Source organism: Hyperoodon ampullatus (genome assembly GCF_949752795.1).
Source record: "Hyperoodon ampullatus genome assembly, chromosome: 18".
Lineage (NCBI taxonomy): Eukaryota > Metazoa > Chordata > Mammalia > Artiodactyla > Ziphiidae > Hyperoodon > Hyperoodon ampullatus.
In genome coordinates, this window is record NC_136931.1 from 55395942 (window position 1) to 55412229 (window position 16288).

The window sequence follows — 16288 nt, forward strand, 5'->3', positions numbered from 1 at the left end:
TCCCACATGCACAGGGCAACTCAGTCCGCGCACCACAACTACTGAACTCGCATGCCTCAATGAGAGAGGCTGTGTGCTGCAAACTACAGAGCCCACATGCTCTGGAGCCCGCGCGCTGCAACAAAAGATCCCATGTGCCTCAACGAAGATCCCGCTTGCAGCAACTAAGACCCGACACAGCTAAAAAAAAAGTAAGTTTATACTGTATAGCACAGATAACTGTATTCGATATCCTATGAGAAACCATAATGGAAAAGAATATTTTACAAAAAGAATATATATATGTATAACTGAATCACTTTGCTGTATAGCAGTAATTAACACAACATTGTAAATCAACTATACTTCAATAAATATATACATATAAACAAAATTTTTAAAAAGAAATAAAAAGTGAGTTTACCTCTCTGAGCTTGTCTCCTCAGGAGGGCCTCTGCCTTTTTTATCTCATAACAATGGCTATGTCAGTAAAAAAAATGTTGCCTGCCGTATCGATAAATAAAGGATGCTGCAGCCATCAAGCCGTTACATTACTGCCGCCCTAATGGTGAGCCCTGAGGGAACTCAAGATAGAAACAGGATGCCAGCCATCAAGCAGTCAACTGCTGCCGACACCCCAAGCCCCACCCCCCGACGGTGCACCCAGAGGAGACTCAGGATGAGAAAGCACAGGATACTGGCCCCAGATAGCTGAGGTGCGTATCAAAGGAATGATTTCAGTGAGCCCAGACTCTGGCATCTTCCCAGACAGAGAAAAGTTGGGGAGTTCCCTGGTGGCCTAATGGTTAGGATTCTGGGCTTTTACTGCCATGGGCCAGGTTCAATCCCTGGTTGGGGATCTGAGATCCTGCAAGCCAGCATGGCTGGGCAAAACAAAAACAAAAACAAGGCACTAAATTCCTTAACTTGAGGTATCCGGTTTTCTTTCTTTTCTTTTTTTTTAAGATTTTTTTTGATGTGGACCATTTTTAAAGTCTTTATTGAATTTGTTACAATATTGCTTCAGCTTTATGTTTTGGTTTTTTGGCCACAAGGCATGTGGGGTCTTAGCTCTCTGACCAGGGATCGAACCCGCACCTCCTGCATTGGAAGGCAAAGTTGTTACCGAGTCCAAGCTCGCTCTGCTCGCCGCACGACAGGCCAATAACTCGGAGACGAAGTGTTGAGGTAAAGAATAACGCCTTTATTCAGAAAGCTGGCAGACTGAGAAGATGGCAGACTAGTGTCTCAAAATAACCATCTTATTGGGGTCTGAATGCCAGTTTCTTTTATGGAACAGAGACGGGGACGAGGTGAGGAAGTAAAGTAAAAAGGCCATTCATTTGGCCTGGCTCAGCCAGCATGGGGAGGGGATGTATTAATTTCTTTCCTGCAGCCATTCACAGGTGGGCAGGGTCAGGTTGTCTCCCTGTGAGCTGAACAAAGGCGCTTTAGTCTAACATTCAGGCAGAGGGGCAGGGTTCCCTGAGGCAGGCCATTATGTATGATTATAATAACAAAAGCAACGAAAGGCAAAGGTCAAATCCAAAGAAACAGATCCAATGTGGAGTCAAAATTGACTCTTCCCTGTTACAAAGTCTTAACCACTGGACTGCCAGGGAAGTCCCTGGTTTTCTTTAACTAACTGTAATCTTTTGACGTTCTGACTACTTGGTCTTCGTTGCAAAAACTCCTATATATCCTGGCTCCCCCCACCCCCTTGTCTCTTCAGAGCAGTATCTTAGAGCAATCTAAGTTGCTGTGTCTCTGGCTTAAGTCCCCAGTTTTGTCTGCCAAATAAAACATAATTCTCAACTTTCAGTTTGCATATTTTTTTCCCAGGCAACAGCTACTTACCCCTTCGTGATCATTCCCTTAGGATTCAAATCTAAGATAAAAATCTGGCCTAGGTCTTCATCTGGGACCAAGTCACTGGCCAGCAACCGAACTGGCTACAAGAATCAGGGATTCTCCCTGGATGCAGTCAGCTCTAGCCATCTGGAGGTGCACGGAAGCAAAGAAGCTTTTGACTGCAAGTCACACACACACACACACACGAATACAACTGCAAATAACAAAAGATAAAGGACCTGACAAAAGTGACTTAAATGGGTTTTTGTTTTGGCTTTTTTTTTTTTTAACAAAACAATCCAGAAATAAGACATTTCCCAGTTGGAGGAGCTGGGTCTTTCAGTGTGCGGGCCTTGGCACTCTTGGCCAAGAAATGGCTGCAGCAGCTCCAAGCACCACACTTGCAGGTAATCCCAGACAAAGCAGGTAGAGAAGAAAAGAAGAGGTAGCTCTTCTGGAGTGTTTCATCGAGGGAAGACAGCTTTCCCAGAGGCCTCCAGGCAAATTTCCCCGTGTCCCCTTGGCCTGTGGCCTTCCCTTGAGCAACGATTGACAAAAGGGAATGAGGGGGTGTGGCACTGGTTGGCTGCTGCCCTCAAAATCAGAATTCTAGTCCCAAAGTTGATGGCTGCTGGACAGGCCACAGATGGAGTCTGCCCTGTCCCACAGGGTCTCCCTCCAACAAACTGGATCAGAGGTCAGGTGGCAGACCTCAGGTTACACACCAAGCAGATAACAGAGGCAGGTTTGAAGCCAGATCTGCAACCAGTTATACCTGGTCTTGCAGGGGCAGCTCTGGGTGTAGAAAGACCCCTTCTGGGTCAAACTGGATGCCAGGAGAAGGGTCCTGGCAGGAGACAAGCTCTGAGCTGAAACCAAGAAGAAGAGACAGACAGGGCAGAGTCTGGGGAAGGACAGGGCTGGGGACTCATGGGCTTTGGGGGAAGGGGTACAGAGCTGAGGGGTCTGGTCTAGTGACTGGAATATACCAGGCGGCTGTCCCCAAGATGCGGCAGTGGGGGAGGCACAGCTTAGTGGGGGAAGATGCTAAGCTCAATTTGTGAGGAAGTGGAAAAATCTCTCCCGTCAGAGAAACCACCAGGACACTGGGGGCTTGGATTTCTGGGCCCTTGAAAATGAAATGGGCTGAACGCGGGGATTCCTGGTTAAGACCCTAGAGTCCCTGAGTTGCATCATTGGAGATGACACCTAATGGCTTGTTCTTTGGCATTTTATTTCAAAATTGCAGCTAGGAAAAAAAATCAACAGCAGCACCGGTTGATCCGGCCTGAAAATGGAGATGCAGAGTCTGAGTCAAGGTGTATCCTTGACCCCACAACATGGAGCAGCAGGGAGTCCAGGTCCCCAAGGCCTGAGTGGCGGGGCTAGGGGCCAAGATGCCTGGGTCGGGCCCTTATGGCTTTGGGAGTGTAACGTGGGGGCACCGGAAACCCAGGCGTCCCGGCCCGCCGCCTTTTATTTCATATTGCACTTCAGGTGAATCACTGGTATGGAGGCGAAGGTCCAACAGGGACTGGATGCTACAGGTCGGTGGATCCGTGGAGTGGTCCGGCACAGCCCGCAGCATCACACAGGTAGCATCCACTCGTGGGCTTTTGTTCCATACTGCGGGATAACACAGGCGGAGGTGAGGGGAAGCCACAATACAACTCCCAGCAGGCCCTGCGGCGGCGTCCCAGGCTGAGTGCTGGCGAAGTTGAGCCCCAGGACCTCATGGGAAGTGTATTCCACTTCCTAGAAGCCCACCAACAATCACGGGGAGGGGGAGTCGTGGCAAGGATGGCGCAGAGGCTCACGGGAGATGTAGTTCTGCAAGGAGGAGTTCTTGTAAGACCCTGAAGGCTCTGGGAAAAGGTCGTTTTCAGCTGAGTCATGAGGTGTAGTTCTAGGTCCGGATGCACAGGAGTTTACAGACGCTCACACGAGTGCCAGGAAAGGCAAGATACCTCGGTCCAGACGAATGAAGATACCTCCAGAGGCTTATGAGAGGAAACATTCCTAGGCCACAGAGGGGGCCACGGTCCAGAGGCTTGTAGGAGCGAGATTTCTCAGGCCAGAGGAATAGCCCAGGGCTCCTGGGGATCCTTGGGGATCGGACCTCAGTGGCCAGAAGTCTGGCTTAAGGTCCCAGAAGCTCACGGGATGGGGATTTCTCAAGCCAGGGCTCCAGAGGCACACAGAAAAGGATCATTTAGCCCCAAGAAGTGTGCTAGGCCACAGAGGCTCAAGGAAAGGAAACTCAATCCCGGGCCCAGAGGCTGATGGGAGGAGCCATTATAAGCCTGGGGGACTATGGGGGAGGGGGAGGGGAGCCTCAGTCCAGAGGCTCACGGGATGTGAATTTCTCTGCAGAACAGAACAAGCATCCAGACCATTTCCCAGCAAGTGCACCTCACCTGGATCGCCTTCAGCTCCTTGTGGAAGCGGAGGATAAGCTCAGGCCCGTTTTCCATGGTGGGAATGTGGAGGTGCTGGGAAAGAAAGGGCCGTGAGGAGGCGCCCCTCCCCCTTCTTCTCTCTCATGGCCAAGGGCAGCCCTTCCTCACCTTGCCTTGGTACAGGATTCGGTGCACAGGGCAGACCTGGCAAGCGGTGCCTGAACCGAAGACTTCTCGAACCCGGCCGTCCTCCAGCGCCTGCAGGAACTCCTTCATGGTGATCTTACGCTCTGCCACCCGGAACTCACCCTGCGAGGCAAGACATAGATACGTCTGAGCCCGGTGGGCTGCCCTGCTGCAGAGCCCTGTTGCTCCCTCTGTAAGGACAGCGCCTGGGGGGTGGGGGAGGGAAGACGTGCCATTGTGCCCCAGCCCCCACCCCGACCGCCCCTCCCATACTCTGGCCCCACAACCTAGCAGTACCCCAGCACTCCGGCCACCCAAAGACACCGTGCCCTCACCCAGGTCCGAGCCAGGTCCAGCAGACTCTGTCGAACTACTCCAGGCAGGATGACACCGTCCAGTGGGGGGGTCACCAGTTCCAGTGCTGGGTCAGGTGTACAAGATGGGAGCGTTACCTGACACCCTGGGGCACACCCTCCCATCCTCTTAGGGGCCACCCTACGTGCCCCTAACCCCTGAGACCTGCAATCCACTAAGCATTCTGCTCCCACCCACTTCTGCCAGGGCTTGGCTTGGGTCATGGGTGGGCTCACCCCCATCCTCGTGGGTCCAGAAGATGAAGATGTTCATGGTGCCCACCTCAGTGAGCTGGTGGTCAGGCCCGTACAGCCACAGGACCTGTTCACACCCCTTCTTTAGGGCCTCCTGCTGCACAAGCACGGTGGGCCCGTAATTCCTGGTGGACAGCAACACCGTGGACCAGGGTAAGGCACTCCCATCCTCCCCCAGCGTGGCCCGACATGGGTCTTTCCCGACCAGGGCTGACCCTGCTCCTCCCCCACTCACAGCCCTTCCATGGCTCCCTAGTGGCCCCAGGACAGAATCCCTGGCCAGTAGCCTGGGGTCAAGGCTCTCAATCACCCCCCCTCCATCTCTCCCCTCTCCAGATCACAAATGCACCACTGTTTCCTCTGCAGATCACCCTCCTCACCCAGTTCCTCAACTGACCAAATCCTCCAATGTCCCTCAAAACCACCTGTGATGTCACCTCCTCTGAGAGGCGTTACTGAACCTCCAGGATGGGTTTCAGGCCTTCTCTGGGCTCTCCCAGTAAACTGGGCCACCTCTATGTTTTCCCAGATCGCCCTGTTTTAACACTCACTGTCTCTTACCCAGAGCGGACCTCACCCCTTCCCTGCTCACAAGCCTCCCATGGCTCCCCACTGCCTCTGGGACAAGATCCAAGCCCTTCAGTCCAGTGTTCAGGGCTGGGCCTGGTCCGGGACTACCTGTTAAGCCTTTTTCAAAAACCAGACTCTTTTCCTTCCCTGACTCTCCCCCTCGTCCCTGCCCCTACACATGTGTTCCGAGGATTAGAAATTGTTTACCATTTTTGTATCCAGGAAACCATCTCCTCTCTACCCATCAGACCTCCTCTGTGAAGACTTTCACAATGTCCCGGTCACCTCCATCAGGGCACATGCTGCCCCAGATACTGGGGCTCCCACCAGCCTGGGAGCCCCTGGAGGGCAGGGCCTGGATCTGATTCATCTGTGTTCCCCAGCTTCACCCAGTATAGGGCCTGGCCCTCAGGAGACCTCACAAGATGTACTTTGAAAGGACCCAAATGAACTCCCAGCTGGGGCCACACTTGCTGTTCCAACACACCCTTACCCCGCCCTCTGCCTTATCCCCATCCTAACCCTCCTTGCCCTGCTGAGCCAAGGACCCTGGAAAGACAGATGTACACAGAAAGTCCACACACAGGGTGATGGGCGCTGGAGCCCCAGGGAACTATGGGAGCTGGCGGAGCCTGGGTTTTCAGGGGAGGCCACCTGGAGGAGAGACCAGTGAGCTAAGTGTAAACATCATTTCTGGAGGCTTCCCTGAGGGCCAGTCCGAGTTTCTCCACTTACCTCCACCCAACCCCTTCCAGTCTCTGGGCCGATTTGTCCACAGCACTTAGCACACACCCTGGTACCCGCCCCTCCATCCCCGTACCACGGTGCCAATGACAGTACATCCCAACATGCAAGCACAGCTGTCCCCAACCACGTGAAACAGGAGGAGAAGGCCAGTGGACATCCAAAGACACACCTTGTGTCTCTGACACCCAGTGCACCAGACCCGCGGGCGGGGGGCGAGGGACTACTTACCCCCCCAGCTTGTAGTCACCGACCCCACCCACCCAGGCCCGGATGAATGATGGGTCGGCCAGGAGAGAGACAGGGCTCAAGGCATCTCCAGGGAAGTACGCGCCCACCGGGCAGAGAATGACGAACAGGAGGGCTCGCGTGGGTTTGCCGACACCTAGCGAGGGCTGAGATGGGCAGAAGCAGGCATCAGGGATCCGGGAATCCAGGCCCCCGGCCGCTCCCCTGATCCATGTCTGGGTCCCCACCCCTCCCCCAAGCGTGGCTCCCCACCCCACCCCCAGCCCTGGGAGCCAGCCCACCTCATTCCCAATTAACACAGGCCGCACATAGAGGCTGGTGCCGGAGCTGTCGGGAACCCAGTCCTTGTCCACTTCCACCAGCCGGCGGATGCACTGGAGCAACTCGACCTTGTCAAAACTCTGGGCGGGATGAAGATGAGTCAGGGGGCTCTCGCGACCCTGGACCCAGCCCGCCACTCTCCCTCCCACCCGCTCACCGGCAGGCAGAGGCGCAGGGCCGAGCGCAGCATCCGGTCCATGTTGAGCCAAGGTCGGAAGAGGCGCACGCACTGGTCCCTGCCTTTGAACGCCTTCATGCCTTCAAAGAGCTGCAGGGACAGGCAGGCGGGCGATCAGGGCTCGGGGACCAGCTCAGTCAGCCAGGGACAGAGGCCGATACACAGGGATACAGACACAGAAAAAGGCAGAGAGCGGCGGAAGAGACTAACCTACTAGCACAGAGAGGGGGAGAAAAAGAGAGAGAAAGGAACCAGAAAGACCAAGAGAGGAGAGAGCAAAGGGCAGAGGCCAGAGAAAGCAGAACAGAGAGACCCAGAGCAGGGAGAATGCTTTGCTTAAACCCTTCCCATGTTATTAGGACTATTTCTCAGGAATGAGGATGATGTGGAAGTTACTTTTTTTTTTTTTTTTTTTTTTTTTTTGCGGTACACGGGCCTCTCACTGTTTTGGCCTCTCCAGCAGCGGAGCACAGGCTCTGGACGCGCAGGCTCAGCGGCCATGGCTCACGGGTCCAGCCGCTCCGCGGCATGTGGGATCTTGCCGGACCGGGGCACGAACCCGTGTCCCCTGCATTGGCAGGCGGACTCTCAACCACTGCGCCACCAGGGAAGCCCTCTTTTTAAAATTAATTAATTAATTATTATTATTATTATTTTGGCCGCACCACAGGGCTTGTGGGAATCTTAGTTCCCCCACCAGGGATTGAACCCGGCCCTTCAACAGTGATACCATGGAGTCTTTTTTTTTTTTTTAATATTTATTTATTTGGCTGCAGAGGGTCTTAGTTGTGGCACACAGGATATTTGTTGCAGCGTGCGGGATCTTTAGTTGCGGCATGCGGGATCTAGTTTGCTGACCAGGGATCGAACCCGTGCCCTCTGCATTGGGAGCGGGGAGTCTTAACCACTGGACCACCAGGGAAATCCCAGAAATTACATTTTTTTTTTTTAATATTTATTTATTTATTTATTTATAGCTGTGTTGGGTCTTCGTTTCTGTGCGAGGGCTTTCTCCAGTTGCGGCAAGTGAGGGCCACTCTTCATCGCGGTGCGCGGGGCCTCTCACTATCGTGGCCTCTCTTGTTGCGGAGCACAGGCTCCAGACACGCAGGCTCAGTAATTGTGGCTCACGGGCCTACTTGCTCCGCGGCATGTGGGGTCTTCCCAGACCAGGGCTCGAACCCATGTCCCCTGCATTGGCAGGCAGATTCTCAACCACTGCGCCACCCGAAGGGAAGCCCCAGAAATTACATTTTTAAAGAGGCTTTGTGGGGATTCAACATCACTAGTGACGCTCAACATCACTAATTATTAGAGAAATGCAAATCAAAACTACAATGAGGTACCACCTCACACGGGTCAGAATGGCCATCATTAAAAAGTCTACAAATAACCAGTGCCAGAGAGGGCGTGGAGAAAAGGGAACCCTCCTACACTGTTGGTGGGAATGTAAATTGGTGCAGCCACTATGGAGAACAGTATGGTAGTTCCTCAAAAAACTAAAAATAGAGTTACCATATCATCCAGCTATCCAGACAAAACTCTAATTCGAAAAGATACATGCACCCCTATGTCCATAGCAGCACTGTTTACAATAGTCAAGACATGGAAGCAACCTAAATGTCTATCAACAAATGAATGGATAAAGAAGATGTGGTTTATGTATATATATATATATATATATATATATATATATATATATATATATATATATATAATGGAATATTACTCAGCCATAAAAAAGAATGAAATAATGCCATTTGCAGCAACATGGATAGACCTAGATATTATCATACTAAGTTAAGTAAGCCAGAAAGAGGAAGACAAATACGGTATCATTTACATGTGGAATCTAAAATACGACACAAATGAACTTATCTACAAAACAGAAACAGACTCACAGACATAGAGAACAGACTTGTGATTGCTAGGGGGAGGGGGAGTGGGGGAGGGATGGATTGGGAGTTTGGGATTAGCAGATGCAAATATTATATATAAGAATGGATAAACAACAAGGTCCTACTGTATAGCACAGGGAACCATATTCAATATCCTGTAATAAACCATAATGGAAAAGAATATGGAAAAAATATATATATATACATTAATATATAACCGAATCACTTTGCTGTACACAAGAAACTAACACAGCACTGTAAACCAGCTAGACTTCAATAAAATTTAAAAAAATACCATGTCCAGGAATTCCCTGGTGGTCCAGTGGTTAGGACTTGGCACCTTCATTGCTGGGGCCCCGGGTTCGATCCCTGGTCAGGGAACTAAGATCCTGCAAGCCGCATGGCCAAATAAATAAATAGATAGATAAATAGATAAATAAATAAAAATACGGGGAGATAAGGACAGAAAGCAGATTTATTGTTGGCAGGTGCTGGGGTCAGGGGCTTGGGGAGTGACTCCTTAATGGGTGTGGGGTTTCTGTTTGGGATGATGAAAAAGTTCTAGAATTAGAGAGTGGAAATGCTCTCTGCCCAACATGGGGAATGTACTCAATGCCACTGAACTGTAGACTTTAAAATGGTTAACATGGTACATTTTCTGTTATCTGTATTATTATGTATGTGCATTATTACCACGATAATAAAAAATAACAACACAAGTGGTTGGGTGTTAGTCCACGCTGCCCCCAGAGTCAGGATGACCCGAGGATGTAATTCCCGTGGCCTCAGCTGGCCTCAGGCCCCCAGGCGTCCTGCGGGAGAGGCATCACAAAGAACCTTATGTTTTGGATGCCAGGGCCTTAGTCCACCCCTTCATCTGCACTCACTCAACTGAAGTAAAAGTACTGGGTCCCCAGCCGGAGAACATCCTGGCGTGTTGGGCTGCAAAGGGAGGTAAACAAATGGTGGTCTCCAAAAGCCACCTTCCTGGGGGGATCTGTGGACGCGTCCTGACTGTCCGTCCTTCGCACCTAACTGCTCCCCAAGCTGGGTCTCCTCTGCACAGAACTGATCAGTTCTAGTCAAATGGCCCGAGTAGGTGGGAAGAAGAAAACTGTCAAAATTATGAAAAGAAAAGAAAAAAAAGGAAAACATCCCTAATGTCACAGAACCAAATGCCCTAAGAGACAAAAACTGCAAACCAGCTACTAGAACTGCAATGTGTTCATTCAAATTTTGTCACAATTAAAGCTTCCACAGAAAGACTTTGCTTTCAGCCATAGCATGAAGTCTGAAACCAAACGCCTCTGGGTCTCTTCTCACGGGTCCCTCATCAAGTCCTGCAAAGTCATCCTCCTCCTGTGTCCCCGTATGGGGACAGTCTCGTGGTCTACATGGTCACCTGACTAAACCTCAGGGTACTGTTCTCGGCCCTCCCTGCTCTTCTCTCGCCCAACCGGCCAAATCCCTCGTGTCCCTGAATCTCTCCACCCCTGAATCTCTTTGCCTCCTGGCCATCCCCCCAGCTCTGGACCGAGTGCATCCTCCACATGGCCTAAGAGGGGTCTTTCTCTACCTGCTCTATGCCTGTTCAGAGCCCTCCAGGGCTTCCAATACCCTTGACAAGATCCCAGCTCCTCTGTGGTCCTGATGACAGCTTCAGCCACCCCTACCAGGCTCCAACCCCATGCTTCCCCCCAAACATGCTGGGCTCTTCTTTGTACTATGTCTGTACTGATGTCTCTTCTCCCTCTAAGAGCCTAAGCTCCCCTCTTTGCAGGAAAGACTCCACTTCCTGTCAAATTAGAGGTAGGGTGGGCATTCCTCCCCTGGTCTCTCACAATGCCTCAGCTGCCTCCATCTGAGCACAGATCCCACTGGGTGGGGTTTTCAAGCGAAGAAGCTGGGTCTGCTTATCACGGGGAACCCTGCATCACCCAACACGGGGCCTGGAACATGATAAGCCTCAGAAAACGGATGAGGAGTGCACGGAAATGAGAAACACACAACAAGCAAACCCAGGGAGGTAAACCCAGCAAGACACACAGCAAGAGGGCAGAGATGCGGAGAGAGATGGGGATGGAGGGCGGGATGCCGCCCTGTCACCTGCAGGGAATAGTGGAGAGCGGAGCAGGCCGGGTGCACTGTGAGGTTCTGGAAGGGCTGGATGCGGGGCTGGCCCCAGCCCTTCTCCCTGTTCCATTCCACCATCAGCATGTGGTCGGTGAATGTCTTCCCAAACAGCAGGGGCTTGCTGGGGTCAGGCTTCTTATGAGGCTCCCGGGTCATCTCCAGCTGCAGGTCTGCAGCCTGAGAAAAGACAGGTGTCCTGGAATCTAACCACAGCCTCCAATCTAAAAAAATTAAAAACTTAGCCCCACAAATCCCTGGGGCTAAGACCCAGTGAGAAGAGGGAACTGTAGCCCCAGAGGCTTCTGGGACATGTGGTTTCTTCTCTTTCCCATGGCCTGATGGCGGGCAATTAGGCTACCCCATTGCCACCCACCTTCACCTTTGGACCTTGGACCTTTTGGAGATGCCCAAATCCAGCCCCCAGCCCTTGCCTCCCTCAGACCCAGTGGTCCAGGCTCCCAGCCCCTCTTCCTTGAGATACAAAAGTAGAGTCCCCTCCTGTCACCTTGAAGCTGGATGAGTCATATCTTCTGGGACCACACAGAAGCCAAGAGACAGGGAGAAATTTTCGGGTCCAAATCTGGGGGTGGGGACAGAAGTAAGAAAGGTGGTGAGGCCAGAAGACAGAGCGAGCGGGGCCCCCGGCGCCATCTCTGCCACCTCCTGCACTTGGCAGGTCTCTCCGGCTGGCTCTGTCCCAGGCCCAGTACATTCTAGAAAGGGCACGTGGCCCTGGTCAAGTCCCTTTCCTTATCCTGATCAGCATGTAGCAAGAGGAAATCCCAAAGGAGGCCAAGTCCTCTCCCTGCCCTCACGAGGGCCATCCAATAAAGAGCTGAATCAGCTCCCATCCCTTCCTCCATGCTGGGGCAAAGTCAAACACAGGCACCTCCTACCCCAGGGAACTTTGGCCCAGCCCTGAGACCAGATCAGACAGAGCACGACACAGGAAGGTGTGCAGGTAAGTGAAGGCCTCCCGGAGGGGACCCAAATCCTGAAAAGAGTTAGAAAAGTGATGGGCCTATAGGTCATGCTTCCCCAGGACCCAGGAGCAGGGCCCACAGGCCCCTCCCCCCTCAGACCCAGGATCCAGACCCCCCGCCCCTCCCCCCTCAGACCCAGGATCCAGACCCCCGGGCACCTCCTCCCTTCAGACCCAGGATCCAGACCCCCCGCCCCTCCCCCCTCACACCCAGGATCCAGACCCCCCGGCCCCTCCTCCCTCAGACCCAGGATCCAGACCCCCCGCCCCTCCTCCCTCAGACCCAGGATCCAGGCCCCCGGCCCCTCCCCCCTCAGACCCAGGATCCAGACCCCCCGCCCCTCCCCCCTCAGACCCAGGATCCAGACCCCCGGGCACCTCCTCCCTCAGACCCAGGATCCAGACCCCCCGCCCCTCCCCCCTCACACCCAGGATCCAGACCCCCCGGCCCCTCCTCCCTCAGACCCAGGATCCAGACCCCCCGCCCCTCCCCCCTCACACCCAGGATCCAGGCCCCCGGCCCCTCCCCCCTCACACCCAGGATCCAGACCCCCGGCCCCTCCCCCCTCAGACCCAGGATCCAGACCCCCCGGCCCCTCCTCCCTCAGACCCAGGATCCAGACCCCCCGCCCCTCCCCCCTCACACCCAGGATCCAGACCCCCGGCCCCTCCCCCCTCAGACCCAGGATCCAGACCCCCCGCCCCTCCCCCCTCAGACCCAGGATCCAGACCCCGGGCACCTCCTCCCTCAGACCCAGGATCCAGGCCCCCGGCCCCTCCCCCCTCAGACCCAGGATCCAGGCCCCCGGCCCCTCCCCCCTCAGACCCAGGATCCAGACCCCCGGGCCCCTCCCCCCTCAGACCCAGGATCCAGACCCCCGGCCCCTCCTCCCTCAGACCCAGGATCCAGGCTCCCGGCCCCTCCCCCCTCAGACCCAGGATCCAGGCCCCGGCCCCTCCCCCCTCAGACCCAGGATCCAGACCCCCGGGCCCCTCCCCCCTCAGACCCAGGATCCAGACCCCCAGCCCCTCCTCCCTCAGACCCAGGATCCAGACCCCCGGCCCCTCCCCCCTCAGACCCAGGATCCAGGCCCCGGCCCCTCCCCCCTCAGACCCAGGATCCAGGCCCCCGGCCCCTCCCCCCTCAGACCCAGGATCCAGGCCCCAGTCCCTCCTCCCTCAGACCTAGGATCCAGACCCCCGGCCCCTCCCCCCTCAGACCCAGGAGTCCAAGTCCTTCTCTTTCAGGGTATTAGATCAACTGGGCTCAGCTTACCTGAAGTCCCAATCCCACCCCTTGGACACCAGCAGTTCCAATTCCCTTCAGTTCCCAGGGCTGAGGGCCAGCCACATGGACCTGAGGACCACCCCGGTCATCAAGAGACACTGCTCAGATGAAAACTTCCCTTGTGGTCCTGCCCGAGGCCAGCATGGGACAGCAGGTCTGGCTGTGTCCAGTAGGATGGCTTCTCCCCAGTGGTCTCTGACTTCACAATACCCCTTTCCCCAGCCTGGTGGGAAGGCAGCTGTGTCATGAGGTTTGGGAGAGACAGAACAGCCTAGCCTGCTCCTGCCCTGTGAGCTGGGGGAACTGAGAACGGATGTGAATGGCAGAAGTCACTGGTCAGTAGGTGAGTCATGAGGAGAGGGGGCTGCGGAGTTGTAATGTCTTAAAGTCTAGGCCATGAAGTCTGAGGAGTGGTCCTGAATGGTATGGGGCCCAAGAGCTTCTGGGATGATCCGAGTGTGGGTGTGGGTCCTAGGCATGGCCTCTAGGTGGCGCTGTGTAGCCTGCCCAAGCCACTGGCCAGCTTCTGTCCAAAAGGGGACGGGACACCCATGGAATGGAGAAAATTGGGATACGCAGGGCGGAGGCAGCCAGCATGTGGGCAGGAAAGCAGCTCTCAGACTCAGAGGGAGGCCGAATGGGTAAAAACAGGGAAGCGTAAGAATGAGAAAGAGAGACATGGAAAGAGAAAACTTTAAAGAACAGAAATCAAGGCCAAGAGATGCCAAAATAGATATGATCATAAAGAGAGATCAAAACTGAGACAAGAGACAAGAGGGAGAGAAGTTCAGACAAGGTAAAGCCCGGAGAAATCAAGAAAAAATAATGAAGGCAGGATAAACAGAAACCATGAGAGAGGGAACAGGAAAAAGGAGAGAAACAGACCAAGACCCAACTTCAGGTGACAGCACAAAGTGAAAGGGAGACCTAGGGAAATGAGGAAACACTGGGAGACACAGAGCAATGCCAACAGCTGGAGAGAAACTGTCTCAGTGATACTTGGAGACAGAGATATCCAGGAGAGACAGAGAGGAGAGGCAGAAAAACACACCCACAAGGCAGAGAGAAGGTGCCAGGCACTGTTTCCAGATTATAAATCTGTACTGGCCATAGAGACCCTGTCACACTGGGAGAATCTGCCTTCATCCTCCCAGGACATTTTTCTTGGGGCAGGGGTCTCACTTCAGCTCAGGGAAGGTGCTCCACCGTCTGATACCCCAAACCATGGGGGTAGGGGGGGCAATTGGGCCCAAAGGAGATCTCAGATAATAGATGAGCCTTTAGGACAAAGAGTGTAAAAGGATTGGGGCTGAATCAGGAAATGAGAAATGGTTTGGAATGTGGTGGGGTATGCACAGGACAGGGCTCTGTAATATGATGGAACCTCCATTGACCCGGTCACAGCCCAGGGTTGACCTACCAACACAGCCCAGGAGTGTCATCATCAAAGCCTAGATTGTCCCAATCACAGCCCAGGCCTGTCTCAGTCATTGAGACTCAGATAGTAAACATCTGTCCTGCTATCCATCAGGCTGGGAGAAAAGTCCCAGATAAAGTCAGGTGCAAAGTTAACAGGAACCACTTCTCCCAACGTTATGCTGCAGCTGTCAAGGGTTGTAAAGATCCCCTTCTTTGAGTTGTCATTGTTTCCTTCCTCACTGAGAAGCCCCGTTCTCTAGAATCACAGACTCTTGGAAGCTCTGCCTGTTGACATCCTATCAGTAAGAATGGAGGGGTCCCACTCTGGCCCGGAGGATCTCTGTCACTGACAATGAGATGCTGCCTCGATTTCCAACCCAGGTGCAGAGTTTCAGATAAGGGGTTTCGGGGACACAACATTCTACTTCTATCTTTAGTTCCAAGAAAATAGGGCCCTGGGTCCAATTCCCAGTCCAGACCTGAGACTGAACTCTGTGCCTTCATCCTACTCCCACTCCAGAAGTCCTGGGCGTCTTATCCCGGCGCTCCCAAAGGCTGACTATTCCCTCCTAATCCATCCCGCCACCCCAGCCCCGTGCTTCTCCCATTACCGTCTCCTCCTCCATGTATCCTTACTTATATGTCCCATCTGGGTCCCCTTCCCACCGATTACCTCTCTCCCTTCACCCCCCTTAAAGCCTAGTGCTCCTTCCAAGAGGCCCCCTCCTCCTCGGCCCAGCAACGGAACCCGAGTGCGGGAGGAGCGGCGCCGCGCCGGACTGGCCACCGGAGAGGGGTCCGCCCGGAAGTGCGCCGCACCGCAGGGTTCCCTAGCCCCCGGCACTGGGCCGCGAACCCACCTGCCTCAACGCCGCTGCAGCCATGGTCTGTGAGGCAGGTATCTGTGCCCGCCCAGGGCGCGGCCAGGGAGAAAGACGTTCCTGCCCCGCCCCGCTCACGCCTCCTCCCGTGGGATGGCTGCCAGCCTACTACCCAAGGCCGGCCTGGCCTTCCCAGTTACAGGGCGCCCGCGGGGAGCTGGGCCCTGCTGCAGAGCGCATGCGCTGGAACCCGCGAGGCGAAGGGAGTACGTGGAAATACACCCTCCTCCCAGCCCCCACGCTAGAGCGTGCATTCAAAGGTTTTCAGAAATGCATTTCAGTAGGTACAGTATTGTTGTGGAGCGCTGAAGAGGATAAGCAACCCGAGGGGGAAAGGCGGGAGCAGAAACCTTCACATACCACGATTCTTGGTGAAAAGAAAAAGCACACTATAAATGTCGGTGGGCGCAGATATTATGTAAAAATGCACCGTTAAACGGAAAGGACTCTGAAGAGGGTGGCAGGTAGGGATGAAGGGGGAGCTTCACTCTGTCCAGATACTTCCCTGTTTGAATATAGGTTTTCTTTCCAACGAGAAGATATATGTGTATTCTTTGTAACTTCTTAAGGTATAAACATACACTCGGTTCCCCATGCCTGCT

The 16288-nt window shown here is 53.9% G+C and overlaps 1 protein-coding gene across 2 annotated transcripts; it reads right to left on the minus strand.

The window, feature by feature from the left end:
• Window positions 1-3045: 3045 nt before the first annotated feature.
• On the minus strand, window positions 3046-15689 carry BCAT2 (branched chain amino acid transaminase 2; the record flags this gene model as incomplete). 2 transcript variants are annotated; one of them, XM_079724240.1, is made up of 11 exons in its annotated part: window positions 3046-3456; window positions 4248-4322; window positions 4398-4538; window positions 4751-4836; window positions 5006-5148; window positions 6569-6732; window positions 6868-6987; window positions 7065-7175; window positions 11090-11293; window positions 11622-11696; window positions 15666-15689. In XM_079724240.1, the coding sequence occupies 11 exons, from the start codon at window positions 15687-15689 to the stop codon at window positions 3418-3420; spliced, it is 1182 nt and encodes a 393-aa protein (XP_079580366.1). In that variant the 3' UTR covers window positions 3046-3417. The 2 variants fall into 2 exon arrangements, with proteins under 2 accessions (XP_079580366.1, XP_079580367.1); XM_079724241.1 differs by lacking the exons at window positions 11090-11293; window positions 11622-11696.
• Window positions 15690-16288: the final 599 nt, after the last annotated feature.